This window comes from Colias croceus, chromosome 15, assembly GCF_905220415.1.
Source record: "Colias croceus chromosome 15, ilColCroc2.1".
Classification (NCBI taxonomy): domain Eukaryota; kingdom Metazoa; phylum Arthropoda; class Insecta; order Lepidoptera; family Pieridae; genus Colias; species Colias croceus.
In genome coordinates, this window is record NC_059551.1 from 6,643,762 (window position 1) to 6,670,891 (window position 27,130).

General features: G+C 33.2%; 1 protein-coding gene across 3 annotated transcripts in view; it reads left to right on the forward strand.

The window, feature by feature from the left end:
- Positions 1-268: 268 nt before the first annotated feature.
- LOC123698269 (protein gustavus) overlaps positions 269-27,130 on the forward strand; it is a 63,566-nt gene continuing 36,704 nt past the window's right edge. The window contains exon 1 of one of the 3 annotated variants that reach the window (XM_045644854.1): positions 269-524. Coding sequence is in view for 2 of the 3 variants with exons in the window: in XM_045644851.1 (XP_045500807.1) it covers positions 12,778-12,845 (68 nt within the window). In the remaining variant the exon portion in view is untranslated. Of the gene's footprint in view, positions 525-12,130; positions 12,846-27,130 lie in introns of those variants that run through there. The other 2 variants (XM_045644851.1, XM_045644853.1) reach the window with 2 other exon arrangements.

A 27,130-nucleotide genomic window follows, 5' to 3' on the forward strand; every position in this document is an offset into this window, starting at 1 on the left:
AACTAAGTGAAACATTTTAGTTCTCAAAGGTATGTGTTGTGCAGTGACATCTATGAAAAATATAATACACTATTACAAAATATTGAATTCTTATATTAATATATTTTATAAAAGCTGTTGTTTCTAGTTTCACTCTATTTGAGTTTTTTAGTGTTTAAAAATTAATATAAGTATATTTATAAAATAAATTGTAAATTGTAAAATAATCAGCTGTTTTTAATACAGACAAAGTATCCGCTTGTGTTCTGTTTTACCGACAACGCCGCAATTGGACGCAGGCGCGTCGCGTTCCGCTCCTTCTCTTTTTCTATTGGTTTGTTTTGTGTCATGCTCGAACCCTTGCTTGTATCCAGCTTGTGTATTTTATGTTAAAATATTATTTTATTTGTACATAAAGTTTTAATCTATCTTTTAATGGTAGAAATAGTTTTAAATTCGTTATAGAATTGTGATGATAAGTGCTGTGAATAACTGTAGTACGCGCTGGGAATCTAAAGCGGCATCGTGGAGTCACGAAAACGAAGGTAAAAAAACTTCATTGTTTCTACTGACGCTTTGGTTTGAAAGAAAAATTGGAAATCGATTTGGGCTCTGCATTCGTAACGATTTTGCCGTAATACTTGTATTTAATATTGAGCGTGTTTCTGATAGACTTTTTAATCACTATAAACTTTTGTCACTTATAACATTGTTTGTTAACTATTTTAAATAGGTATATTATGTAAATACTACATATCTACATTCTGATTTTTGTTTCGAGTCGCACAACTTGTCCAAAATCCAAGTATGTTCTAGTCTAAACAAATTTGATGAAATCTTTCCATAAAGGGGTAAATAAAAATAGCATGTAAAATAAAATTATCCAAATAAAAATAATAAAAAATGATGAACAACGTTAAAGGCTACCTACCAAAATAATAGAATTATTCATGCTTCCATCAAAATAAACAACTATACCTACCTACCTACTACTATATTTTGTATTAAATCTGAAATTTGTGGTTTTCCCCTAATAGATTTTTCCTTATTGACAAGCTTATATTCTATAAAGAATGATATACCTACCATTTAAATTATTGCAGTCGAAATAAAATTAATAATTTTGAATGGTTTGAGTACCTACCAGGTGTCTTCCTTCTGGTGGTAGGTATCTATGAATTATCGGAGGAAGATAAAATAATAAATAATGATTATCAAAACTTGAGTTAAAATGAATGCTAATCGTTTGTAAATGTGTACTATATTCCCATGTAGTTTTGCTATTATCTTTAATAGTTTCTTATCACCAATTGCTCAAAAATTAAATAATAATTATACTATTGTCTGTAGTTATCCTACATTTGAATACAACATAAATTGAGAATTTATTCAAATTGAGTTTCTCTCATTTTGTACCTTAGTATCACAGAAAATATTGTTTATCTTATAGGTACTTTTAAGTGTTTGAATTGTCAGCCGGTTTTTCTTACAAGTTGCAATTTACCCTTGTTGATTTTTATTGTATAACATTATTACAGACACTTATCCAATATTTGAATTAAATTTATTCATCAAATTGAAACAATAACATAAACATATGCCAACATACATGTAATTCAAACAAATCTCAATCAAGCCCGCGCCCAAACTGCACATGTCACATGTCACAAGCTATTTATCATAACAAAAGGTGACATTTAAATATTAATGCCTCAAAGGAAATGCTCAAGTCAGCAGCTAGCCTTGAATTAGTTTCTTTGTTATCCTCAGATGACCTCTGCGATTGCTCCACAAAATGATCCCTTGAATGGATCAATGATAAACTTGCGGTACTTATAATTCAACTTGCGTATTATTTTATTATACTGTCAAGTATGTGCTAATCTGATTATAAGTACTTGTTTAATAGTTGTAACGCTTTGGTCATTGTTATGAAATATATCTATGTACATATGTTACGTCTGATGCAAAATTTTATTAATCAAATGCATATTTTATTATTGTGTATTCATTGCAATCAAAAACTGTAAATAATAACTTTATTTATTATTAATAACTCCCTAAGTAATTTTGTTTTCAATTGTTAAAACTCAAATATTTATTTAATCAATTAGACTTCTTCTAGAAGCACTTTTGAATCGTCAATCGTCATAATCTATTTTTAACATTTACCACCGATTGGGAAAGCAGTAGGTACGTATCTATGGAGAATATCTTTATCATCATTATCACATATTGTACGGTCTACTATAGTATTATTTAAAAAAAAAATTGTAACATCAGCATGTTTTTAACAATTTACAATATGTTGAATGCATGATGTTTAGACGATTCAGAAACAGCCAAATTTTTTAAAAGCCTTCATTAAACTATGCCAAAACCGCGTGTTCGTCCGCCCGACCGCACGCACAAAATTAAGTTCCACATCTAGGTACGTACCTACCTATATACGTCTGCTCAAGTTTATTGTATTCAGCCTACCTGCTCGGGCGGTCGGCGCAACCGCGCAAAAAAAGAAAAGGATAAATATCTCGTAGAGCCGCGCCACAGACGCGAAGGAACAAAGGCTTTATGCTCTTACCTAGTTATAGCTAGTTACCCAATACACCCCACAGGTGTAACATTGTTATCTGGCGAACCATTTTTGTTATTATTACGAACAAACTGCTTTAGAAAATATATCTATACTTCTATCAGCTTCTATTCAATTCTATCCTGATAATATGAAAGTACATTCGTTGAGTGAATTTCGCTGTCCAAAAGAAGTTTAGGTACCTAGGTAGTAAACGATGTAGATGTACGGACGTTGAACATGTTTTTCTTTATTTTAAGTCTGAATAATAAGTGGCACATGTTTACATGAATAGTCTCCATTGTTAACTGAACAGAAATAACCGTTAAGAAATAAATAAAAAGAACTGTGTTGTTATATCCACTAGTTCACGAACGAATTACCTACCTGTATACAGCGTGAAAATGTCTATAAGGGACATATTACCTACACACATTTCACATATGATTACCATACCAATAAACAAATAATTTTAATTTTACAAGTTAATTAGTGACCCTGTTGTCGCCATAAAATATTTGAATCGATATTTCGATGGAGACCATTCGTGCGATAATTATTATAAATCGTAACCAAACGAGAATAGTTATTAGACATCAATTGACGATATCCATCCGGTTTCGATAAGCTAAGAAGTTTTGAAAGCAAAAAACCGAGTGGCATTCACCCAACGCCCTTGAACCAAGCTCCGGTCACCAACTCAGCTGGTCCCGAAATGCTGTAGGCCTTGGTCGTGTCTAGGACATTCAACCTAGCACTGAAATAGTCACACGATTATCACCTGAAAAAAGTTCCGAATCAATAACCTCTGACAGAAATCACTGGCTCTTATATATTTATTAGCTAATGCCAACACGTCGCCCACACATGCTTCTATTTATATTTTGCCAGCTTCGACCCGTGGGTTTACGTATGTTACCCGGATAAAGTGTAGCTACCTTATTCCTTAATTTATTCTTATTCCATTTACGTCAGCCAAAACGTTTGTTTAAGTTTTTGCGATAGGAATATAGCTACAAAAATACAATTCATAACCAAGCACATTTTCGGATGACGGTTCGGTTATAGGTATATAATATGGTGTACTGATCATTTTACTACAGCTAATAATAGAACTAGATAAACGCCTAGTTATATTCAAGTTTAAGTTTTGTAGTGAAGTTCAGGTTTTCGGAATTAAATGTTGCTAAATAACAAATATCTCATTCCGTTCGACTGTTTTTGGGTGATTGTGTAACACCAACCATACAACAAGCTCTTTAAAGGAATAGTGTAGGGATGCATAAAACAAATTTTTAAATACAAAGTATATAATTATTAATAATATAGATATTCTCTATGATATCCCGATATGTCAATTTGATAATAACTTCTAAAATTTATTTATTAATCAGTTAACCAATAACAATTAATATAACAATAAGCATTTGCTCGTAACACTGTTATTCTAGAAACTGTCCAATTGATTGTCTCGTTTGTCGTGCGCCAAGTGAAAGGACCATATAAATATTAATTGAAATTCAAATTGACGTATTGCACAGACAAAGGAATTAGTTTCTTTTAACCTTTTGAAAGGTTAACAAATAAATTTTAAAATACAGTCCTACTTACATATAAACCTAAATTAGATGCCCTATTTTTTTAAACGTGAATTTATTGTCCGACGGTAGCTCTGCGTCTTACAAGAAACTTGGAAACAGGAAAAAATGTCGAGTTAGATGTTAACGAGCGTTTTTGTTCCAAGTAAGAGAGGAATTCATCCGTCTTCTGGCGAATCGAACGAAAGACAATATAACTTAATGTGTATCTGAATTATCTGTCTTAGTTACAAGATCATTACGTGGAAAACAGAACTAGAATTTCAGGCTGGCGATAATTTTGGAATTGTTTTTACCCGACTACGGCAAAGCAAAAGGAGGGTTATGATTTTGACAGGCTATGTATGTATGTATGTATGTATGTATGTATGTATGTATGTATGTTCATCTGTTCCCTCGTAACGTCTAAACTACTTATCAGAATTTGACAAATGACATATCATTAGAAGCGTCTTAATTGTCCGCTGGTTATAGGCTATATGGGGTTTCACAAAATCTAATGTGGCGTCCTCTATCGGACAAAACATACAGAGTAAAAAAATAAAGTTAAGATAAATATCCCGTGTTTGGTATCACTTGAAAGCGCTTTCCTTGTACATTTTGAATATATATATATTACTAGCATTTGCTCGTGACTTTACCTGTATTCATGGGCTGATTGCATATAATTCACATCTTTTCGTCCATAGCTTCTTTATTAGTTCATCAGTTTAACTTTTGTTAATATTATGCCCCCAAATACACTTTAACACCAAAATAGTACAAATAATATAAAGTGAAAAAAATAAAACCCAACTACGACAATAACCGGCGCTGAAAAAGTATAAAACAAGATTTCAGAATACTGAACTGAACAAAGTTGCTAATGTAGTTGCAAGTAAATGGACACAGTAGACTCTACCAAGATGCCTTCGTTGTAAATTGACAATAATGTCATACAATACTATTCTGAAGTATGCAATATTCCACTATGTAAAGATAAATTTTCATGTTTGGAAAGGCGTAGTCACACGTTACATAATATACCTATCTACCGTAGCACTTCAACAACGTGTGACTACGCCTTTCCAAACATGAAAATTTATCTTTACATAGTGGAATATTGCATACTTCAGAATAGTATTGTATGACATTATTGTCAATTTACAACGAAGGCATCTTGGTAGAGTCTACTGTGTCCATTTACTTGCAACTACATTAGCAACTTTGTTCAGTTCAGTATTCTGAAATCTTGTTTTATACTTTTTCAGCGCCGGTTATTGTCGTAGTTGGGTTTTAGTTTTTTCACTTTATATTATATCAAATATGCTGCGTCATTTTATCATATTTGTAGCATCTAGGTTTTAATAAGTTTAGGTACATATATTTAATTTTACTATCTATCGTACTAATAGATATAAATATTAAAAAACTGGTTCACACACACTACATCAATTTCTATAGCATATATATTTTCATAATTTATATTCATAATATAAATTGCCTCTAATCAGTATAGTCAAAAGTTGAAAAGTATCGTCGCTGATCTAACTTCAGTAAGACTTCTCATGATAAATTTGCACGTGTACTTTGCGTCAACGATTGCAAAGGCCTCAGAACTTGCGCCACGGTCTCACTTGCAAATTACAAATTTATTAATTTCAATGCTGTCAGTGGGAACAATTAATGATCTATTGTAGCTAGTTGTTGCGAACCGGTAAACAATTGAACGTTAAACACCCTGTAATACGATTTTCTGGACATTACCTCTGTCGGATTAATATTTTGATGATAATTTATAGCCGCTGGAACACGTGTTGCTGTGATTGCGTTACAATTAATCATACAAATGTTATTAGTGCAATAAACAATTACTTTGAGAATTCCTTGAACTTGGCATGTATGTACTTAAGATTCCTAGCAATGAAGTGTCGGTCTTATTATATGTATACTGACTAAACCTTTGTTTCAATGTAGATATTAGCTGTTATCGTTTAGGATAATGCAATGTACGTTTATGAGAACAACATTTACTGTATAGTATATTATCATGTAAAAACTAAAAAGTACACACCTACCTACTTATAAGGAAAAAAAAGAATTTGAGAAATTACGTTTTTCTACAATCTGTTACCCAGAATACTGTAATATACTGTGTAATACATTATAATGGCTATAAATTTTGACGTCGAATAAATCTCATTGCAAAATTGAATATTTAACATCTAGAATATCAATTTGCCAAGACTCAAAATTAAATATGAATCATCGTCATTCAGTCATTACGTGCCTCAATAACTAACTGCATGGAAACAATAGTCTTGATTTATCAAAACAAAGCAAAGCTAGACGCGTAGTTATACAAACTCGTTCTATTGTCTGAGAAAACTTCAGCGATCAACATTCTCCACTCATTCTATTAAATGTTTGCGACATTTGCTTTAGAATTCGTAGAAACTTCATTTGGTTCGCAACGACAAGGCTAGCTCTAGAACGGACGCTCGTCCTTTCGCCTGGCTTTTGTAAAAGGCGCCTGTTTAAATAATCTTTGTCTAGTGACTAGTGAATAGTTAGCTCAATTCATGGCGTTAACAAGATTCTTTCGTCAGCGCACCATTGTGCCACAGCCACCCACTGTAACCTTGCAAAGCGCCCATTTATTTTACGTATATGAACGGCACCGACTTAACATAGACTCATTTATGTTTATACGAGTAGGTCGTAATGTGGCATTGTTACCAACAAAACCAATTATATGACAAACGGAACAAAAGTTGGTTTCGCAATCAACTAGGTAGGTATCTACGTCACAGAAGTCTAACGTTGACCGATAAAGGTGTATATTTAGGACAGAATTTTTAGTTCGTGTTGAAACATATGCCTAAATTAATGGTAATTTAGCCAATTAAAAATGACAAAATGTAATTATTACAGCAGGAGTTTTTGTACAGTACTTAAATAAAAAAATGACAAAATTTCACAAATATCTGTGCAATTTAGGTACGTCATTAATGACCGCAAACAGCATTAATATCCGGATAGTAATTTTCGTTAATTACAATTAGTGAATGTCGTCGAATGTAAAATCTAAACTCAAATTACAATCAGAATGCTGGTAGCAAGCTTTGTGGCCGGCGACAGCGCTCGGTACGCTACGCACGTACGATGCTGTCAACTTTCGCAATAGCACCTCGCTATACACAAACTGTAAGTGGTCTTGAAGGTTGCGACGAGGTAAAGTCCACTAAAGTATTGAGGCTCTCCAAGGCCGCTGCGTCGTCTTCACTCGAAATTGTGTTTGCATCGAGCAAACATTTTATTCGGAGGCATAATATTTACGGTGCAGGAAGCGATTATCTTTTTTTTTATTAACTCATTTATTTTGATATCCTTTATTTTTTCGTTCATTTCCTTGAATAAACGCACTGGTTGTAGTTGTTAATTTACGCTAATTGAATGTTATTTAGACAAATATAATGCCATAATAATATCTATTTAAAGTTTATTACTCCCAATTCAAATTTACATGTTAACTAAATTAACAAAGCCAAATGTCCTTTACATATACATACATATTGTATGATTATTTCAGAAGCCTACACTTGTATAAATTTATTTTTTTCTTATAAAGACGTTACTGTAATTAAAACGTGTTATCAGTAAGCTTTTTCTCACATCATGGATTAATTTTCCCTCCAAAAATAAGATAATGCACTAATAAAACACTTTGCCCTAATTATCAAAACGGAAATATTCTCAAGTTTATTCGTATACCTACGTACTAACAATTTACAATAATATATTCGCGTTGCTTGGCTCAACAGTTTCTTCTAGGAAGCGTATTATTGTTATCATATTATATATTATATCAGCGTTTTATTATGCTGCCAAACAAATGCTTATGTAACTCGTATCTTTTCGGATTATTATATTTCCTTGTTCGGGTTTTTTAATATTTATGCATACTTGAAATTGTTATAAATATTTCAATTAAATTGTAATATAAGATGTCTAAATATGATGCAATTTTATCATGAAACATTACATAGGTACTAAAACTTGTAATTCTAATTTTTTTCAAGATATTTTCGTTCGTGTCACAACCGTCATGAAAACAAGCTGTGATCAAACTCTTGTCCAATTAATTAATTCTACAAGGATACTTTATAGTTTATAGTTTCTTTGTTTATGTAGGTACATTAGGTACATGACAATCAGGAAAATAAAGTGATTGACTGATAACTTTAGCACAATTGATAGAATTTATTGTCCATATGACCGTACGCGTAATCATGACGACATTGTTTATTTAATCATTTAACGACGACAGAGACATGATTCTCAAATAAGAACATAAAACGACAGCTTATAATCAATAAAAATGCTATAAAAATAAAGCGTCGCGAACAAAATACTAGATCCGAAATAAAGTTGTATTAGATATCATGTCCTCATTTGATATTCTTAGTGGATGTGTGCTTCTGACGTGCCATCCTATCATGATAATATTACTTTGCATATTACAGCTTCCAATTTAAAGAACATTTTACATATTTTGTTTGACTTTAATAGATAACTTAATTAAATTAACATTGTTAATGTTTTACAAACTTAGTCTCCAGACAGCCTCGTGTTTCACGATAATTGAGCTTAGGGAATATTCATTCTTCATATTTTATTTTCTCTCAGTTCGTCAATCCCATTTTAGATTGGAATCTCGTTGTGACACAAATACAGCTATTCCATCTGTACTCAAATGTAATTAAATTATTCTATCATCTCAAAATATGTACTCCGAAGTTACAAAAGGAAATTACGTTAACGTTTTTATTAGCGACGATTGTATCTAGAAATCCAAATAGAAAGTAACGAAAAGTAAAATTAGGACATTGAATTAGGCATGATTGTGAAGTCAAGTTATGGTCAAAATAATTACGTTAACTTTCTGTCCCCACGGTACTTGTCAAAAGCAACTGTTTTATAGTCTAATTTGGACATTTACTTTACTTTAATAACATTACACGAGTCATATTAAGGCGACTACACCACCGAAACTAGCGCCCCCCAACATTTTATTTTTTTACTCCTAAACCAGATCAAATTTAAAAAATCTAGCTCGGTACTTTGCTAGTATATTACTTGTAGTATTTTTGGTATTGCTTTTCATTATTTTGCATTCGGTAAATTAGGAGAACTTTTGATTACCGCCAAAAGTGGCCACTTTTGGCGGTAATCAAAAGTTCTCTAGAATAATGAACAGTTAGAATAGTGAAAAGTAATACCAAAAATACTACAAGTAATATACTAGCAAAGTACCGAGCTAGATTTTTTAAATTTGATCTGGTTAAGGAGTAAAAAAATAAAATGTTCGGTGGCGCTAGTTTCGATGGTGTAGGCCTCTTAAACATGCAGAGCTTGTAATAAATAATAATAAATAAAAATAAAGAATTTAATATATTCCATCCAACTTCAAACAGTGTGCTGCCCTAAATATTATATCACATTAATAAATTATACACGTACCTATCTAATCTCCTAATACCCAGTTCAAACTGAGTTTACGTCCGTGTTTAAAATATCGTATCGTTGTTAGTCAGTCGGAATTAAATTCAGTGCTCGAGTAACGTAAAGCAATAATTCGTACCCAATTTTAGATTTACGTTCACATATTTTGTGGCCCGTTACATTTCATGACAAACATCCAAGCCTATTTAGCAAGCCGTAGCTTAGCCAAGTGTAAGAAGTACACGGCATGCTACGTTAAATATAAGAGGTCGGTGGTTATTGTTTTTATACGGCTGCATTGAAATGTATCTTTGACAAGTGATAATGTTGCCATTTTTGTGATTTTTAGAATCTGTTTCAATATTTTAGGATTATCCAACAAAATTCTTATGTAGTTACAAATTCTTGGATTATTGATTATTTGGATTATAATTGAAAGATTCAGTTTTATATTTAAGTTGTAAATACTTAGAATATTTACGTTGACTTTTAATACAAGTGATAACTTTAAGCGTTAACTTTTAGCGTTTTAAGCGTTAAAAACAACCGACTTCAAACTTGCACTTGCAACATTTACAATTATACAGACAAAAATGCTCATAAAATAAAAACTAAGTACTGGGCCTATCCCAATAAAATTTTTATGGGACCAATAATTTAACGTCAAAATATTTATATTTTACTTGGATTGTTTTTGCTAATCGAAAATATAGACCTAGACGAGCAGTTTGGTATATTTAACTCATTTTCGGTCATGTTGTGGGTTGGATCCTTTTTGCTTATCTACGGCCAATTTGACACCAATTAGGCATGGAACAAATGAAGAATCACGTAAATCGGTTCAGAAATCTCGGACTATCGGTGTACATACATAAAAAAAACATACCGGCCGAATTGATAACCTCCTCCTTTTTTTTGAAGTCGGTTAAAAATACTTTTTATTTGGAACAAATCTATTGTGAAATACCATCTTCAGAACCATCGCCGCCTAGATGTAATATTCTAAATACCTCATTAAATTAATCCAATAAAGAACAAAACCTTGACACAATACAATGGAAGTCAATAAACAAATGAATAGTTATGAGTGCTATGACTAAGAGATTCGTGCAATATTGTCTGTCCTAATAAAATAAAATAATTACATTGATGATGTTATATCTATTCAGTGACGCTATTAACTTTTATCAGTACCATATAAGTACTTTTAACAAATACTTACCTTATGTTGTGGCAAAATATTCAAGACGTGTACTTTACATGCAACAAAGCACATTTGTATAAATACAAATTATATTGTGACCTGAAAACAAAAATACTGTTTTAAAGTTCAAATGTTAAATTTTAAAGCATATACAAGTTGGTTTGAAGTTATTTATGATAACACAAATACACCACGTGTCAAAAGAATACGTGTACCTAGTCTGGCAAACATCGTGGGTGGCCAGCCCTGCGTCAAAAATACTACAAAAGTATCATAAAATGTTTACTTGGAAACCATTTGTCATTTTGTATGAGATGCTATCATACACATTTCATAATAAAGCAATTCGTACACACACAACATCCAGATGAATAAATTTCAGATAAAATAATCGTAAAACCCTAACGTAGATTCCACGTTGTCCCAAGACTGCAATTTTGTTGATTATTTATTTGTGATTGAACTGAAATCAACGAAACATAAAAATAGGGCTTTGAATAATGCGTGACTAGTTTAAAAAATAGCATGTTTAAAACTAGACACGCACAGCACGCGAACGAACGTAAACATAGAGAGATTCTGAAATATTCACGAGAATATTGTCAGAAATTTTTAGGCGACGCGGTTATTTTCCCCTTGTCGATTTTCTGAATCTCTCAATTTGGATGGTGCGGTTGAGCGGCGACGCGACGTCCGATACCCGAGTGCTTTATGGCCGCGTCGGACGTGTCAGGGGTGGTAGATTCTAGGCCGTCGACTCGCTGGAATTCACATCTGTCCGACCACCACTGAGCTCGTAAAGCTTTTCGCCATATTGCACATTAATTACGCGGATAGGCATTCATATTAAGATATCGCTTGTTTATGCTGAGAATAAGTTATTAATTACTATATAAATTAACTAAGTATTCATCGTTGTTGTCACAATCAAAGTATTTAACAGTTAAATGCTCTAAGTACTTAATTGTCTACCTTTGCAACTTATATTTTGTAATGGAAATCTCACGTAAAGTATTAATTAATAGATAATTATTTATTAGTATAAGGTAATTTATTAAGCAATAATTCTTCTTTATCGTGTATGTGAAATGTACGCAAAAATGTATTTTGCCTATTTAATCGCTTTTTCTATTCACCATACATTCTATGGACGATTCAAAAGCTCGTATTTTATACTGTGATGAATTTTGTGGGATTATTCGGCGTTAGCGGGGTGCGTTATCACAAGGGCGGCACAGCGCAGGGGCGGGCGCCGTCAGCGCTCAGTACGGCACGCGCTGGCTACCGAAGAGCGAGCGACTGCAGCCGCCAGCCGCCGACCGGCGATGTAATACGTCAGTTGAACGCGGAGCGACGCACGGGCCGACCGCCTCGCGCCTACACGCGACGAGTCGCTCGAAAACCTACCCTCGCATACACGCAATAACTTTCCGATACCGCCAAAACTTTTTCGAAGTACCGAACGAAACATTCTTCTAGCCCCGCCAGTCAAAAGTTTATCGACCCTATCTATACTTACCCCACGTCAACCCTTACTCTCCTGTCGCGTTCCCTTTAATTGTTCTCCCCTAAACTTTCCAAACGGGACGCACTCGATCGAACGCTATACGTCGCCATAAATTTGACTACTGTGTCATATTTTTTCAGCGTAACTTTTTCCTCCCTTGCATTCCTTTCCCCGTTTCCTCGATAGCCGAATCGCCTAGCGCGGCTTGTCATTTATCCTTGCTTGCAACCGGAAAGTTGTATATCGTCGAGTTGGCAAACAGTTTGCGTCACAGTTATCCATATTCGGGTCAATTAGAGCCAGTGAACCATGACACTGCGTTGACATTGACACGGCATAGTTATCCCGAGTGCGAATGGTGAATTGCAGTGTTGTTGCCGGGACTGGCAGTGGTGCGGCGTGGATGGTGGTGTGAGGCGCGCGCTCGCAGCGGATGTGCACGCCGCTGCCCTCTTGGTGGTTTGTGCCGGCTGGAATGCCAGCTGCCCTTAATCTTACTAGGTACACCGCACATCTGACTACACTAACCAACATACTATCCACATTACTATGTGGAGATGCATTACTAACACTAATCATTCATTTACTACCCCATGAAAGCTTACAACAACCAACCTTTTTTATTCGTCTTCACACGAAACAAAAAATCAGATAGTGATAACGCAAGATATAGTTCAGGATACATCGCCCATTTTTGCAAGTGACTACTATCAAGCTGATTTTCCGTTTGTAGCTTTATTTTGATGAGACACCGAATAATTTCGTGTACGAAACTCTCGATTGTGGTAGCTAAAAGAGATAACAAGGATAAATTTTTTTGATTTGATGGTTCTCAAATATTTATTACGCAATTTGTAGGACAATATGTCTGTTGAATTATATAAACATTAACTAAGTGAAAACAAAAAAATCAGCTTGTTAGTAATCATTTATGATGACCTCGTTATCGATAGACTTTGGAAAGGGGGACTCTTTGAACAAACCATAGATTTTGTAGGACAAATATTTTTTCGAATAATTTAGGTAATTATCTTGAGATTGAACAAAAAAAAAATCATTCAGTTAGTAATAAATATTTGAGAACCATCAAATCAAAAATTTTTATCCTTGTTATCTCTGTTAGCTACCACAATCCAGACTTTCGTACACGAAATTATTGGGCGTCTCATGAAAATAAAGCTACAAACGGAAAATTAGCTTGATAGTAGTCACTTGCAAAAATGGGCGATGTATCCTGAACTAATAGGTATGTAATAAATATTATGGCAATGTAAATGCTAACATTATCAGTATCTATATTTCGTTTAATAACTTCATTATTACAATTCTAATACGATTAACGATGTTTTATTTATTGCCACATGCCAGATATTGCGTCAATGCAATAAATAATAGATGTCAACATACAAAATAGGTACAGGCTAGTTCCTTGTTCCTACATTGTACATATTAATGGCATTTTATTGAAGCAGTACTCATTCATAATCACATGTAACTACATAATATACATGTAAGAAACTCAGACAATCACGATGTTTCAAAAGCTTACATTTTGTTAATATTCTATAGAATTGATTTCATTCTTTTCTGTATCCGTTTGTTAAAAATTGCGTAATATTTCAAAGAAAATCATTGTATCGATTAAGGAAACATGTTTCTTATCGATCATTTAAATGCTATATTGTTTTACTAAGAATGGATTGAATACTTAGTAACGTACTAACGCACGATTTGACGCCTTTTGTTATAGGAACAGATATTAAAATTGAATTAATTAATTTTATAGCTTTATAGATATCTAAGTATCAATTGATGATCCAAGATATAGCCCTACTAAAGGTAAAATCAATTAATTATGACATGAACATTATTTTACAATAGGTATGTACACTGTACACGCATTGATATTTTTTACATAAAAATCTGAAACGATGTACCATATCCTTGTGATAAACAAACATAAAATAGTTTTAAGTTGAATAAATTCATTATGCAAAATGTGAACACAATATTAAATATTTCTCACGACACTTTAGTCCCAATCGCTACTAATGCAAGTGCATTACATAAATACATAATGTGTCGCATGACATATCAAAATCAACTTATTTGAATACTATAATATATTGTATTTAAATAGTACATGATGCAAGTCCAAATATTGATTGTTTTAACATGTTATTCAACTTTAATTGTTGTGTAACCAATACATTATACAATGACACGTTTGCTGATAGCGTATTATCACCACATGAACATAAACCAAATGGCTACAAGTATGTCTGTGGGCTACAAACATAACATTTGAGGTGACTAGATATGAGATCATGCTTGCTATGAAATGGCATTGTTTTTGTTTAATAATTCTGACAAAAATATTGCCATTTATTACTTGTACTGGTTTTTATATATATAGCAGGAAGCATAGCTCGTCATCTGAATTCATCACGGTTCATAAGTATCTGTAATGTATAGTTGCGTATCTAGAGCCGATCTTCAAGGAAGTTGTGAATCTGAATTTCAAAATAGGACGGTGTAATTCCCGTACTTTGTTCAACCAGTTGTTCTAGCCGGATTTTTATGTTACCATTTTCTCTTTTAAGATCAGCATGATGTCATGTCTAGACGTGATATTATTTTTGTACAAATTAGGACTTTTAAATAACACTAACATAACGTTTTTAGCCTCATTATTCTAGAATAAACACTGCAATTTTTTGACACTAAAATATTTGCTATGTTCTGACAAAATCCATTACCATCATTTCGTTTCATTGCCGAATTTACCAAACTCAGACAGGCCTATAAAAAGTATGAAAATTTGCGAAATTTTAACGGCCAGCATCAAAAAAAGGTTTCTAGTCTATTTAGCTCAGCCCTGTTTCATTCATATTCTATCAAATAGAAATACTAATACTGAATTAGATATTTTATAATTCGAGACACGTGACACGGTTACTAATAATTTAATATTGTGGGTTTAATTGTGGGTATATCGCATTGTAAATCATTCATCTAATATCTGATGTTGATTGGAGCCTATATCGGATCAAGGCACATGCATCAGAGCGCTATTTGCTAAGTCTGTGACCTGATTAATTGATTATTCATACGGAACCAAGCGTTCCCGTGTCCTCGATTATCATCTGTGGCATGTCAATGCAATATTGTGGGCTCCATGATCGTCTGAATGGGGATTTTAATCAACTCTGAAATTAATTGATCGACTTGGAAATTGTTTGACTTGACGAATATTAATTATGGACCGATATTATCAAATGTCTTTGAATTGTAAAGTTATCTGAATGTAAAATTAAACATAATAGGAATTCTTTTCGTATCTGAATATAATATATTATTATTTGTAATTAAATATAAATTCTCTTTCGATTCATCACTGTTAGTTATTATCACACGTATTTGCGTAAGAGTTGTGTAGGCAGTATGAGTTAATGTTAAAACATTTACAGATAAATGCATGATACGGGTCGAACATCACGTAATTATTGGATAGATATTAACAACGATCTGCCTATCTGTGATTTATAATGTCTTTCACGTAGCGAAAAAAATGACATTGCGATTATGTGGGTCGCGCGTGATTAACTGCTTTTTTCACCAATCATTTGTATTTATTTACCTTGAATATAGCTTTGACAGATAATAATTAAGAATACAATTCTTTTTTTAGTTTGGATTAGCTTCAATTAATTTGACAGATTTGTCTTGCGCTAGATTAGTCATTTATTTTAGATAACTACCAATAAACTTGCGTGCTTATAGCACAGCGATGTAGTAATTCCATCCTATATTACACTATAAGTACAATATGTGGATTATACAGTTATATTCCATTGATTTAAAAATGGAAACATTCTGTTCCAGTTATAGGCGCTTGGAAAATCTTTTGAACTCCGCAAACTCAGACTGGAAACTTATTATTTGTTAACATCTAGGCACGAACCGATACTAAATTATATTTATCTTTCTTCTAAATTTAAACTTTAATAAACCTAGTTAGTATTACATGACTTAAAATTGGATGTGCTTAATGCTCATTGCCATCTGAGTAAATTATTATTTGAAGGTTCGTTTCGGGTTTATATGTATTCTAGGCATTTAGCAAGAATGTGCCTGTGTAATTATAATGTGTAAACTAATATTGCGATTTGCGGCATGTACCTGTGTGCTAAAATCATTCACTAATGTACTTTGTAGGTAATATATCTGTGCCTCCAGTGAATAAGGGAATAACTCAAAAACAGCACTTTTCAGGAGAGACAAAAAACTATATATCAACACTAAATCTTTATAACTTCAAATTTTTAAGCTTGTATGGGTAAGATATGATGTTAGACTTTAGTTTTACATATGAACAGATATTGTAACAACCCCATAAATATACTTTTTTCGTGTTTTTTTGTAGTTGTGCCCTTATGAACGAGTACTTCATGGAATAACTCAATGTATTCACATAATTTTTTTTTTGCTCTTTGCAATATAACGACTTATGCCCTAATGCACTATGTTCATAGACGCATAACACGACTTATATTATTGCCAGTTTTGGTTTTATAGAAATGATGCGACTTATTATGCTTGAAATTTGTGTACTTTATGACTCAATTGAGGCCTTTTAGTGGAACAACCATGCACGTAGTTTGAAAATCGAATAAAATCAACGGATTTTTTATCGTTATTAGATATAATAAAAACAAAACAACATTTAGGTGTTTCTGCATTTAACCCTAGAAGTCCAATCTACGTAAATTTAATGTACACCGCGGCGAAATAACTTTGTCTTTTCTATATTTACCATCGAATCGCTTCGAAATCCAGAAACAACTCTTTAGCCGTCGAGACCTAGTAGTACATAGTTGGCTCATCCCGGTAAATTCCGCCATTTTGTAGTAAAGAGGATGTTGTACGTCATTTTGACGTATAATTGGGCTTTTCGTAACTTTTACGATTGTTTAAAAAAATTATTTTGTGTTGATTTATTTGAATATTTTTTTTCCAAGTCACGTTTTACATGATATAGTATTATATACTATATATTGAGTATAAAATAGGATCCAGAAAACTTTAACACTAGGACGAAAAACCTTCAATTTTAGTAAATGACGATTATTGTCCTCCGCTGGATTTGGACTCCAAGCAAGAGGATTGGGTGACTGTGATGTGTGTATGTGACTGTGACTGAAGATGTTGTCTGGAGAAAAACCGAATATGTCATGGTGGTTATATATTGAGGATACAAGCACTATTAAGAGATAAGAGAAGCTCGAAAACCATATTCCTGTAGGTATGTTCAGTTACCTTACAGGGAAAGTTATAGGTGGTCAGTTCCGATATTTTACGGCATGATATGGAATTTTAACAATTTCTATATCTTATAATATCAAAATAATATAGATAAATAAAGAAAAAACAATGAGCCGCAAAGATTTTATGAAAAAATTAAGCACAGATTTGAAGGTGCCTTGGATGCAAATACGACTTGAAGAGACTCTACGTGACAATATCCAAATTTTTTCAAAATATATGGTACTAGAGTATCCATAATATGTTTACGATAATGCAGGACCAAAATAGTTTCGATATTGCGGACTTTTTTCCTATAAAAAGGCAATTTACAGTGGCTAAAACGCTATATGAGAGAGAACACAATATTCATAATTGTCAAGACTGGTTATAATTTTTTTTTCTATGCGTCTATAATTATAGTATTATTGTAGTTTGATTAAATAAAATAAAAAAAAGATTAAAAACTAGTTATTTTTTATAAAACTTACATAAATATAAGAAGAAAATATAAGTTTAACATTTTTGTTGGCTTTTTTTAGATGATTCAATTATCGTTCTGTATTTATATAAACAAGGAGTATAATATTAGCACTTAATGTGTTAATTAAAACTCTATTTTTAATATCTATTGCAAAAAATAGTTAATTTCCATAGAAATATTATTAGTCTCCCAAGTTAACTGATAAATAAAAAAAGATTGAAAAATATTATTAAGCACAAAGGAATAGTGTCCGTTGTTTCCGTGCAGTATTCAAATGGACCAATAGTAACACGGCATTAATGCAAAACTGTCTCATGTCGCCACTTGAACCAATGACACTAAGAGTTGTTCCTTTATGCTCATGTTAGAAAAATGACACAACTGCGTTTATACTAAAACAGTGTTAGCACGGATGGAACAAAATGAATTATGTCTTTATTCAAAAAGTATAACTACACATATGTCTTTGTGTTCGTGGGTTATTTTGACTCGAGACGAATAGTTCCTTTGCGATTGCCTAAAATGATGGATAAGGTAACTTATACCGTTTATCACACCCTACTTATACCGTTTGGGTCATTCGAAAAACTGGGTTAGGATGCAGCTAGAGATATGACCTTTTGATATGTTGTGTATTTTGACGAGCTGAATCCAATGGTGCAATAAAAACCAAAGGGAATAACTCGTCTTACTCCCTTATTCACTGGAGGCACAGATATTTTCTCATCTTTGTGATGTTAGAACACGCACAAATGTTAAAACTTATAATACTTAGTTATTAAAGTCGTGTTCACTCAGTGATATTTTATAGAGAACCCTCGAGACCGTTGTTTATAAAACGTTTTAAGTATGCATGAATAAAATTACACTATATTTGAAACTTGATTACGTTTATTTTCTTAGTTATACATGCTTCGCGTAAATTTTACTTAGTCTCGAGATATATTTTCATTTACTTTATGAGTTTTCTTATTCGCTAGTTTAATTTACATGGCGAGATAAAAAGTGACTTTAAATAAGCCACTTTCACAGGGTGAAATATAATGAATTTGGAACTTTGTAGTGTGGCCAATTCTTTTTAAACTTTGCATCCCTTTTACCAACGCCCTAATCCAATTTGCTGAAACTCATCTCGTCTTTATTATGTTAAAAAGTTAGGCTTCACAAAAATAAATATAAAATGTTTATTCGTAGTTGAGTAATATTAAATATAATACTTTTCTTTAATCTTTTTTTTATTATGATCCTCTATCGTCTATCATAATACATCAACTTATATTCCTAGCTATAGCTATAAGCAAACTGCTGATGTTAACTCCGATAAGCTCGTACTTAAAGCTATATCGCTTATCAACACAAGCTAGACATAACGAAGAGCATTGAAAATGCATAAATTTCTTCATTCATACCATATTCAGTCAGGAATCGGGAATGTTATCCTCGATTCCTGCACGACGGACGCCGCGCTCTAGGGAATTGTAGATAAGGGTGAACTGAATAAAGATTTATTTTTTACCTACGGTTGGAGACCGTCAAACAGTTGGTAACTTTTATCGAGTCAGTAAGACGTAACCGAGCATATATTATAGCAGTTTCCTTGTTACATTTGCATGTAAGGTGTTATTGCTTCCGATTGTTTTGTACCTTTATTGGAGGCGGATCTTGAGATTATTAATATTATATTATTATAACAATAAAATATTAGTTATTACTATTGTAATAAAGGAACATAACCGTAAGTACTTAGTTTTTACGATACGGTCTGTGTTACGTAGTCACGCGTTCGCCTTTGTTTGCAATTAATAATTTAATTAAACTTTTAATTTGAATAAAAGACTACACAGATGTAAAGCCTCTCAATTTAAAAATTATAAAATCCATCGTACAATATATTTACAGCAATTAAAAATTAATAATTTGCATACAAAAAGCAGCAAGGCACAATGGTCAATGAGTAATTACTAATTACAATACGTCCAAATATTGCGTGTTTTAAAAATATGTATATTTTACGTGTAATCAACTATGTATGTATCGTTTATACGTACCTAATATATAAATTCTGTGTATTTATCGATTTAACGTAATTTACCTGAAAAACGGTTCGTAAGTGTAGGGCAGCACGCGAGCTGTTATAACTGTGCGATACCCAATTTATTACTTCTTTATTTATTTTCAATCAACAGAAAGTACTATTATTTCTTACCATAGATATAAAATTATTTTTTAAGAATGAAACCCCATAAAATATTTTTAATGTTCCATGAAGGTTTCCTAATGCAAATCGCTTTGTTAACAACAATTGTGTTAAAATGTTAAATACCTCATTATATCTGTAAGCTATAATCACAAACAAATACCTATTGCGAAAACCGCGACATTTAACAATATATGGAAACTGAGTCCGATACGTACCTGACCACTTTTACAGCAGATATTTTGTGTACCTATCTCAAGTTCAATGCTCGTTTGCTCTCATGTATTTTTGACATTATACTATGCAGGTAATATTTTTTAATAACGTTGGCATCACACGGTATATTTGTTTTTATTAAAAAAAATCGACGAGTCATACCGGTTCCTATCCTGCACTTTTCCTTCGCAATTTATTTAGTTGGTACTTGGTAGATACCTTTATTTACCTACCTTTAATATAAAAACTTCAATATTTACCGCTAGAAATATAGGAAGTTAAATATAAAATAGGAAGCTTTTTGATAGCACTGACGATATAATATTAAAAAAACGTTTTAATGTTATCATTGCGAGAACTCAATGCCAGCACTGATACGTCACTACTGTTTTTCTTCTAATTAGCAAGAACGGCCCGGAAATTATACAAAAATAATTTTTAAGAATGCCAGTCTTGAAATCATAATAAAGTTTAATCTGAGTTTTAAGATTTTTTGTGGCCTACGTAAAAAGAGACGGTTTTTGTGCGTTCAATATGCGACCTCCAGCGGTCCCGACACCTGCTAGTTTTTTTTAAACCGAAACGTATTCTTGAAATGACTTTGGAGTTTATCCTCCATACAATTTAAAGTTAGAATAGGAGACCGTTGAGTATTAACCGACCGCATCGCTTCGAGAGCTCACTCCAGTAATTTAAAAGTATACGCATATATTATGTATTACTTTCCACGGTTCTTTTTTATTACTTTTACGTTTATAATACGCGAGTCGAGTGTTTTGCATTATAAAAGGGAATTATGCAAAATATTTCTACGTGATATACAATATTATTTGAATTTTTCATAATTCAAATAAATATATATCTGCTGTTGTTGTTAAAATGAAAAACGTGTCTCTAATCAATTTCTTTGCTCCCGCACGGCTTCGAATGCGGGGGTTCAACGCACGCGATCGAAAATATGTACACAGTCGGTGATGTTTTGAAAAAAATAACCTAACCGCTAAATTAATGCGGTTTCATTATAATGTACTTTGTTGTGAGTTTGGCAAAATGAATATCCGAATAAAAAATAAGTTTAGTGACCAGTAAAAAAATCTTTTAAGGTTCCAAAGTACCTACGTATTCATTCGTTGTATTTGCATTCGAATCGGGATATTATTAAAACATTCTGTCTTTTTATAATTTATGTTGATATATAATACAATATTAATTTAAAAACTCGTTCCATTTACTAGATTTTCTGATGACCTATCTGAATTTGAATATAAAACCTATCTTACGATAAATCAGATTTAAGAACACAAAAAAAAATCATCTCGTTTTACCTCGTAGCGTTGATAAAAGACACGTCGGTGGGTATTCCATACGGTTAATTGGTAATTCGTGTGCTCAAAGTTTGCTGGAGGCGTTGATTCGTTAATCGTTAGGCGCTTCCGTGTTCGTCAGACTATAGATACAGATAGCACACGCCGGCAAGGTCGTGCGAACCTCTTTGTCTTTGTTTCGACGAGGTGAGCGGTCATATTGAGGGACGGACGTTTGCTTTAGGCAAAGGTTACGGGTTTAAATGCTAGGGCGGCACGCTGTATCGTAGAGGAATAAAGTGAAATATGATATCGCTTCTTATAACTAAACCGATTTTTTAAAGAAATATTTACAACAAACTAATTGACTAATCTTCATTTAAGACACAAGCAATTGAAGCTTTTAAAACTCATTAAATAGCCGCATACTGTGAGGTAGGAAATAGCTATGTCGTAAAATAAATGGACGGATTCAATTATTTAAAACATCATAGGTAAGTCTTGAGACCCATTTTTCCAAAACTAGGTTTGCAAAAAAATCAATCAAGTCTACGAATAAATTATATTGCTCATAGTTATTTTTGCTCTACATTACGATATGATTTCCATTATTGATCCTTAGCACCCATAGCCGCCGTTATCATGTTTCTTATCATTCTTTAAATATAAATTACACACGTTATTTTAAAAAGTAAACTCAACTTTTATTATTACATAAAACATTATTTGATATTTCATATACATACGTAAAATTATAGTAGAGAATAGAATCGTGTCTTGTAGCTATATGATTGAATCGGTATTGATGGTCTTCCCTCTGTCCCAACAGAATATCGATAGGTGTGTCGGCACTTTTTTTGTTATTACGTATTTAAATGGTAATAACTAATAATTAACATAATGTCAACATTTAAATACCTTCATGACGTTTGCGGTATTTAATATACTTATTTTATTATGAAATACCTTGAAAACAAGATATTTGAACAATCCCAAAATCCTCGTCGACAGTTATCATATGTTTTTACGATAATAACCGACGGCTGTTTCGCAGTTAGTGCAATAGCATGAACTTGTGGTATTTTCCCGAACAACGAACAGCTTTGTGCCAAAACTAATTTAACGTTAATATCGCCTCCGCTCATAACGCCATAAAGGTTCACAAACGAACCGATTTCATAATAAGCGAGTGTTTCTGTCATTATAGTTTACAAATATCGACGCCGTTTGTGGTTTGAAACGTGACTTAATTGAACAATTAGGTACACATTTAATCAATATTAATTAAATGTTCGATTTCGAAACCTCGAACCTATTACTCGATCAAACATGTAAATTTTCCAGAAACACATTTTAGTTACTTATTTGTGTAATCTTATTAAATTAAAGTATTAAATAAGTCTGAATTTCGAAAAAACTGCCACATTTAATTTCAACTTGTGGGACTTTGAATAGGTTATTATATTTTAATGAATTCGTAAAATTAAAGCAAAACTCAGTGCTTTACATTCGTAACAGCCTCGAAACACGAACTTGGTTCAATTAACGAAATTAGATTTAAAGGAGCTATCTGCTTTCCTCGTAAAAACAAACGAAAATACTGGCCGTTGGCAATTCGTTCATTTCATTACATGGAATATTCCGTTGGGCTTTTTGCTTATATTAAGCGTTTCGTTAAATAGTGATTGTTACTTCACTTGAGTGTCCTCATCTAGGCAAAGAAACGTAAGCGCTGAAGCGTTAACAAACAATAGCAGCTATGACGATACAGTTAACTCATTCGCCATTCCCATTGCATACACTTTTAAAAGTTGCACTGGTTGTATTTATCACTACTCGCTTACTAGCATTGTGCTAGAATGAATTTCCGCGCTTTCTGAGTGTTACAACTCACAAAACGAGATGAAATTAAACCTACTTTATGTTTATTTATTTTCTACCATGTCAAACCAGTTTCTAATAAATATTTACGGAAACAAAATAAATGACATATATAAATCATTGTTGTTGACTTTCCTGTGATGACTCAATGCTGTTCGCCTTTGTTCCACCATGTAAGCATAATGAGAATACGCAGTGTGAGCGAAATAAGCAAACAGCTAGGTCACTGATAACTAATTACTTATATTTCATTTATGCAGGACCATGCCCTTATTTATTTTTGTTTATCACATACAATAGTCTCGGAACAGTGAGACAATATAAGCTTATTAATATAATAACAAAAGTAATTCATTCAACGAGTCAAGAGATGTAATAATGAACAAGAGCACAATTTAAACTGTAAGAGCATGTTACAAATTGATGAACTAAATACCATAAACGTTAATTCATCGGATAGTAAGCTAGTAGTTACAGTAGTAGGTTAGGCGTAGCGTCCCCTCGTGCGTTGAACCGCCGGTTTATATTTAACTACGACAACACGTGTGCAGCACGACACAGTTGGAGAGCGCTATATTAGACACGACGTATTTAAACTTTCGTAAAATGCCCCTTGCCTGCCCTTTGACGCGCTGTAAAAGAGCCAAGACAGGTTTCGCAAAAATCTCACAACGCGTAAATGTTTTTTAAATTGTACCTGGAAGATGCACAATAGCGTTCAATGAACCCCGTGCGTCGCCCACCCGTGTCATTGTGACGCTCGGCGTACACTTCTATTGTTAGTTCCTGAGTACGTTACATCTTCAATACGTACGCCTCTATACGCCGGCCACTTTGCCAACACTCGCTCCAACTTTCCCATTCACTCTGCTCCAGACACTTATCAACTCCAACTTAATTGTGTTTTGTTTGTTTTCCTCGTTCAACTATTTAATGTTCTCTCGTTGAATTTAGTTTTTAATAAGATGGCAACGGATCAAAGTTAATTTATTTTGTAAGTTAAATTGTCTTCGTTTAAAGTTTTTTTTTTATATAAATTAGAAGTTAGACACAAAACGTCCAATATAATACTATGTATCACGATTCTTAGCTGTTTCTAAGAAAATTAAACGCCGGCGGCATTTTGTCGGCACCAGATAACAGAATCTCAAAGTTCCATTATACTAAATTGCTCAATTACCTTGATATGTTTAATATTGAAATGAAAGTTCACTTTTCTAAGAATATTTGGCAAAATAATTTTCAAGGCGCAAAGTTACGAAAGAGGAGAAAAAGCTTTTCTTTATAGGGAAATAACGCGAAATTACGGTTATTGCGCGATACTGCGCTACTAAACAACGCTGGTATCACACATTACAATATGAGTAAAGGCTATCGTTTGCTAGACCACTAAGGATATTGACACTGAATCTACAAACTAACTACAACTTTACTTGTAGTCGTAAATAAGTTATCAGTATCGATGCTCGCTTCCAAACTACGTTACTATTAACGTAACTTTGCACCGATCGTTCCATACAGTTTACCGTCGATGTGGCCGTTAAAATTTGAAGTTTAATGTTTGCTATTAAAATTGTCACTTATTGCAAATGAGTTCAGAAATTTCAAAACGAGCCGGTGCGAAGTCGACGCAGCCAAGGATATTGATCGCGATGCGCGCGCAGGCTCTGACCGAGTGTACACAGATGATCGTTGAAGCGTTTCGGCGGTGTGCCACAAGAACTCGAGTGAACACTTAGGCCCATCAGAGGGTCATCGACGAATGACTTCTTAAGAAACTCGCAAACGCCTCCTTGACATCTCTCTAATATTAAAAAATATAGCTTACAGCACACTCGACTATGTACTGACGTCATTGGCATTAATTTTTCCCTTTCCTATGTTTATATTTAGGTATATTTAAATAGCTCGATTTCTATATAAGTGAACGAGAAACCCATTTAGTTTCGAGCTTCTCTTATCGGGAGTCCCCGGGTGATTAATCACTTGAACCCTAAGATCCCTGCTCTATCCGATGTTACATTACCTCATTCATTTATTCACTTAAAACTTCCATCTTATATGCACGTATAAAAGGAGCGTTTGTGTTACGCAAAGCCTTTTAGAGAACGTAGCTTCCAAATGCAATACAAACACAATTTATGGTGTTTACATGCATGTTGCGAGCATGGCGCGCATTCGCAACTTGGATTACGGTGTAAATGTAAATGTTTTGTATGCATTAAGCTTAGTCATTTGAATGTTTTCTAACACCCTCATTATATAAGTTGCTTACGGGCTTGTGGTGTTTTTTTAAATATGTGTATAATACCTATGTAGTACTATAGCATTGAAAATTCGCTATAAGTTACCTTCATTAAGTTAATTATATATATATATCAAAATCAAATATTACTACTAAACAGAGATTTAAAAAAAATACATTTTATACATGTTCAAGAAAGGCACCAGGTAAAAACCACGCATAAAACTATTTCTATGAAGGCAATATAGTTGTAATGAAACGTTCATCAGGCGTGACCAACGTTTGTTAGCTGGTAGGAATGCTGTGGTTATTCGATATGTACATAAGATATCGTAACCCTGTGTCGTACACTTGACTGCTGACCTTGCACCGCTCGCCAGCTAACGCTAGCTTACCGTCGCATCTACTCGTTAGTCGCAAGGTCCTCTCCTCCGATTGTGACGTTCGACTGTGAATTCACAAATTAAGTTATACGTAACGAACGTTTCGTAACCACCTCTCCTTAGATTTGAACTATTGGCTAACCAAACACAAGCCGTAGTGGACTTCGGTTCAGTCTATTGATTTATATTATGGCGAAGATGATAATGACATTAGCTCCGAACTTGACCCCCTTACGCAAAACGAGTTGGTTTTAATACACAATTAGTTGGCGTCATTATTGTGCAGCACGTATTAACCTATGTTTGTTTTTGAAGGTTTTTCACACATTTAGAATATGTAAAAAAAACCCTACATTTATTTATCTAAAAATTTATATACACAGGGAGGACATCGTTAAAATAATTTTTGTCGTGTACGGTAACCACTGAACCAGGAAATGTGCACAACATTTCATATTCAACAAGAGAATGAGCGCTAGCGTGTTTTTCCAGCACACGTATTCCGAAAAGATGACAAGACTATTAATTCTAATGTTAGGTATACTTGTGAATTTTTATACCGCGACAAAATACTTTCTGAATGCCATATTCCGCTATTCATAACGGCGATATTACATCGCGTCCCTCTCACTTTGCTTCGCGGCTCAACCATATTCACAAGACAACATACTCGTATTAACCCCTTATCCTGTCATATTACAAACGTTTGTGACATTTTATGGATATTCCCAGAAAATAAACACTCTTCAGATGGGTTCGATTTGAATATTTT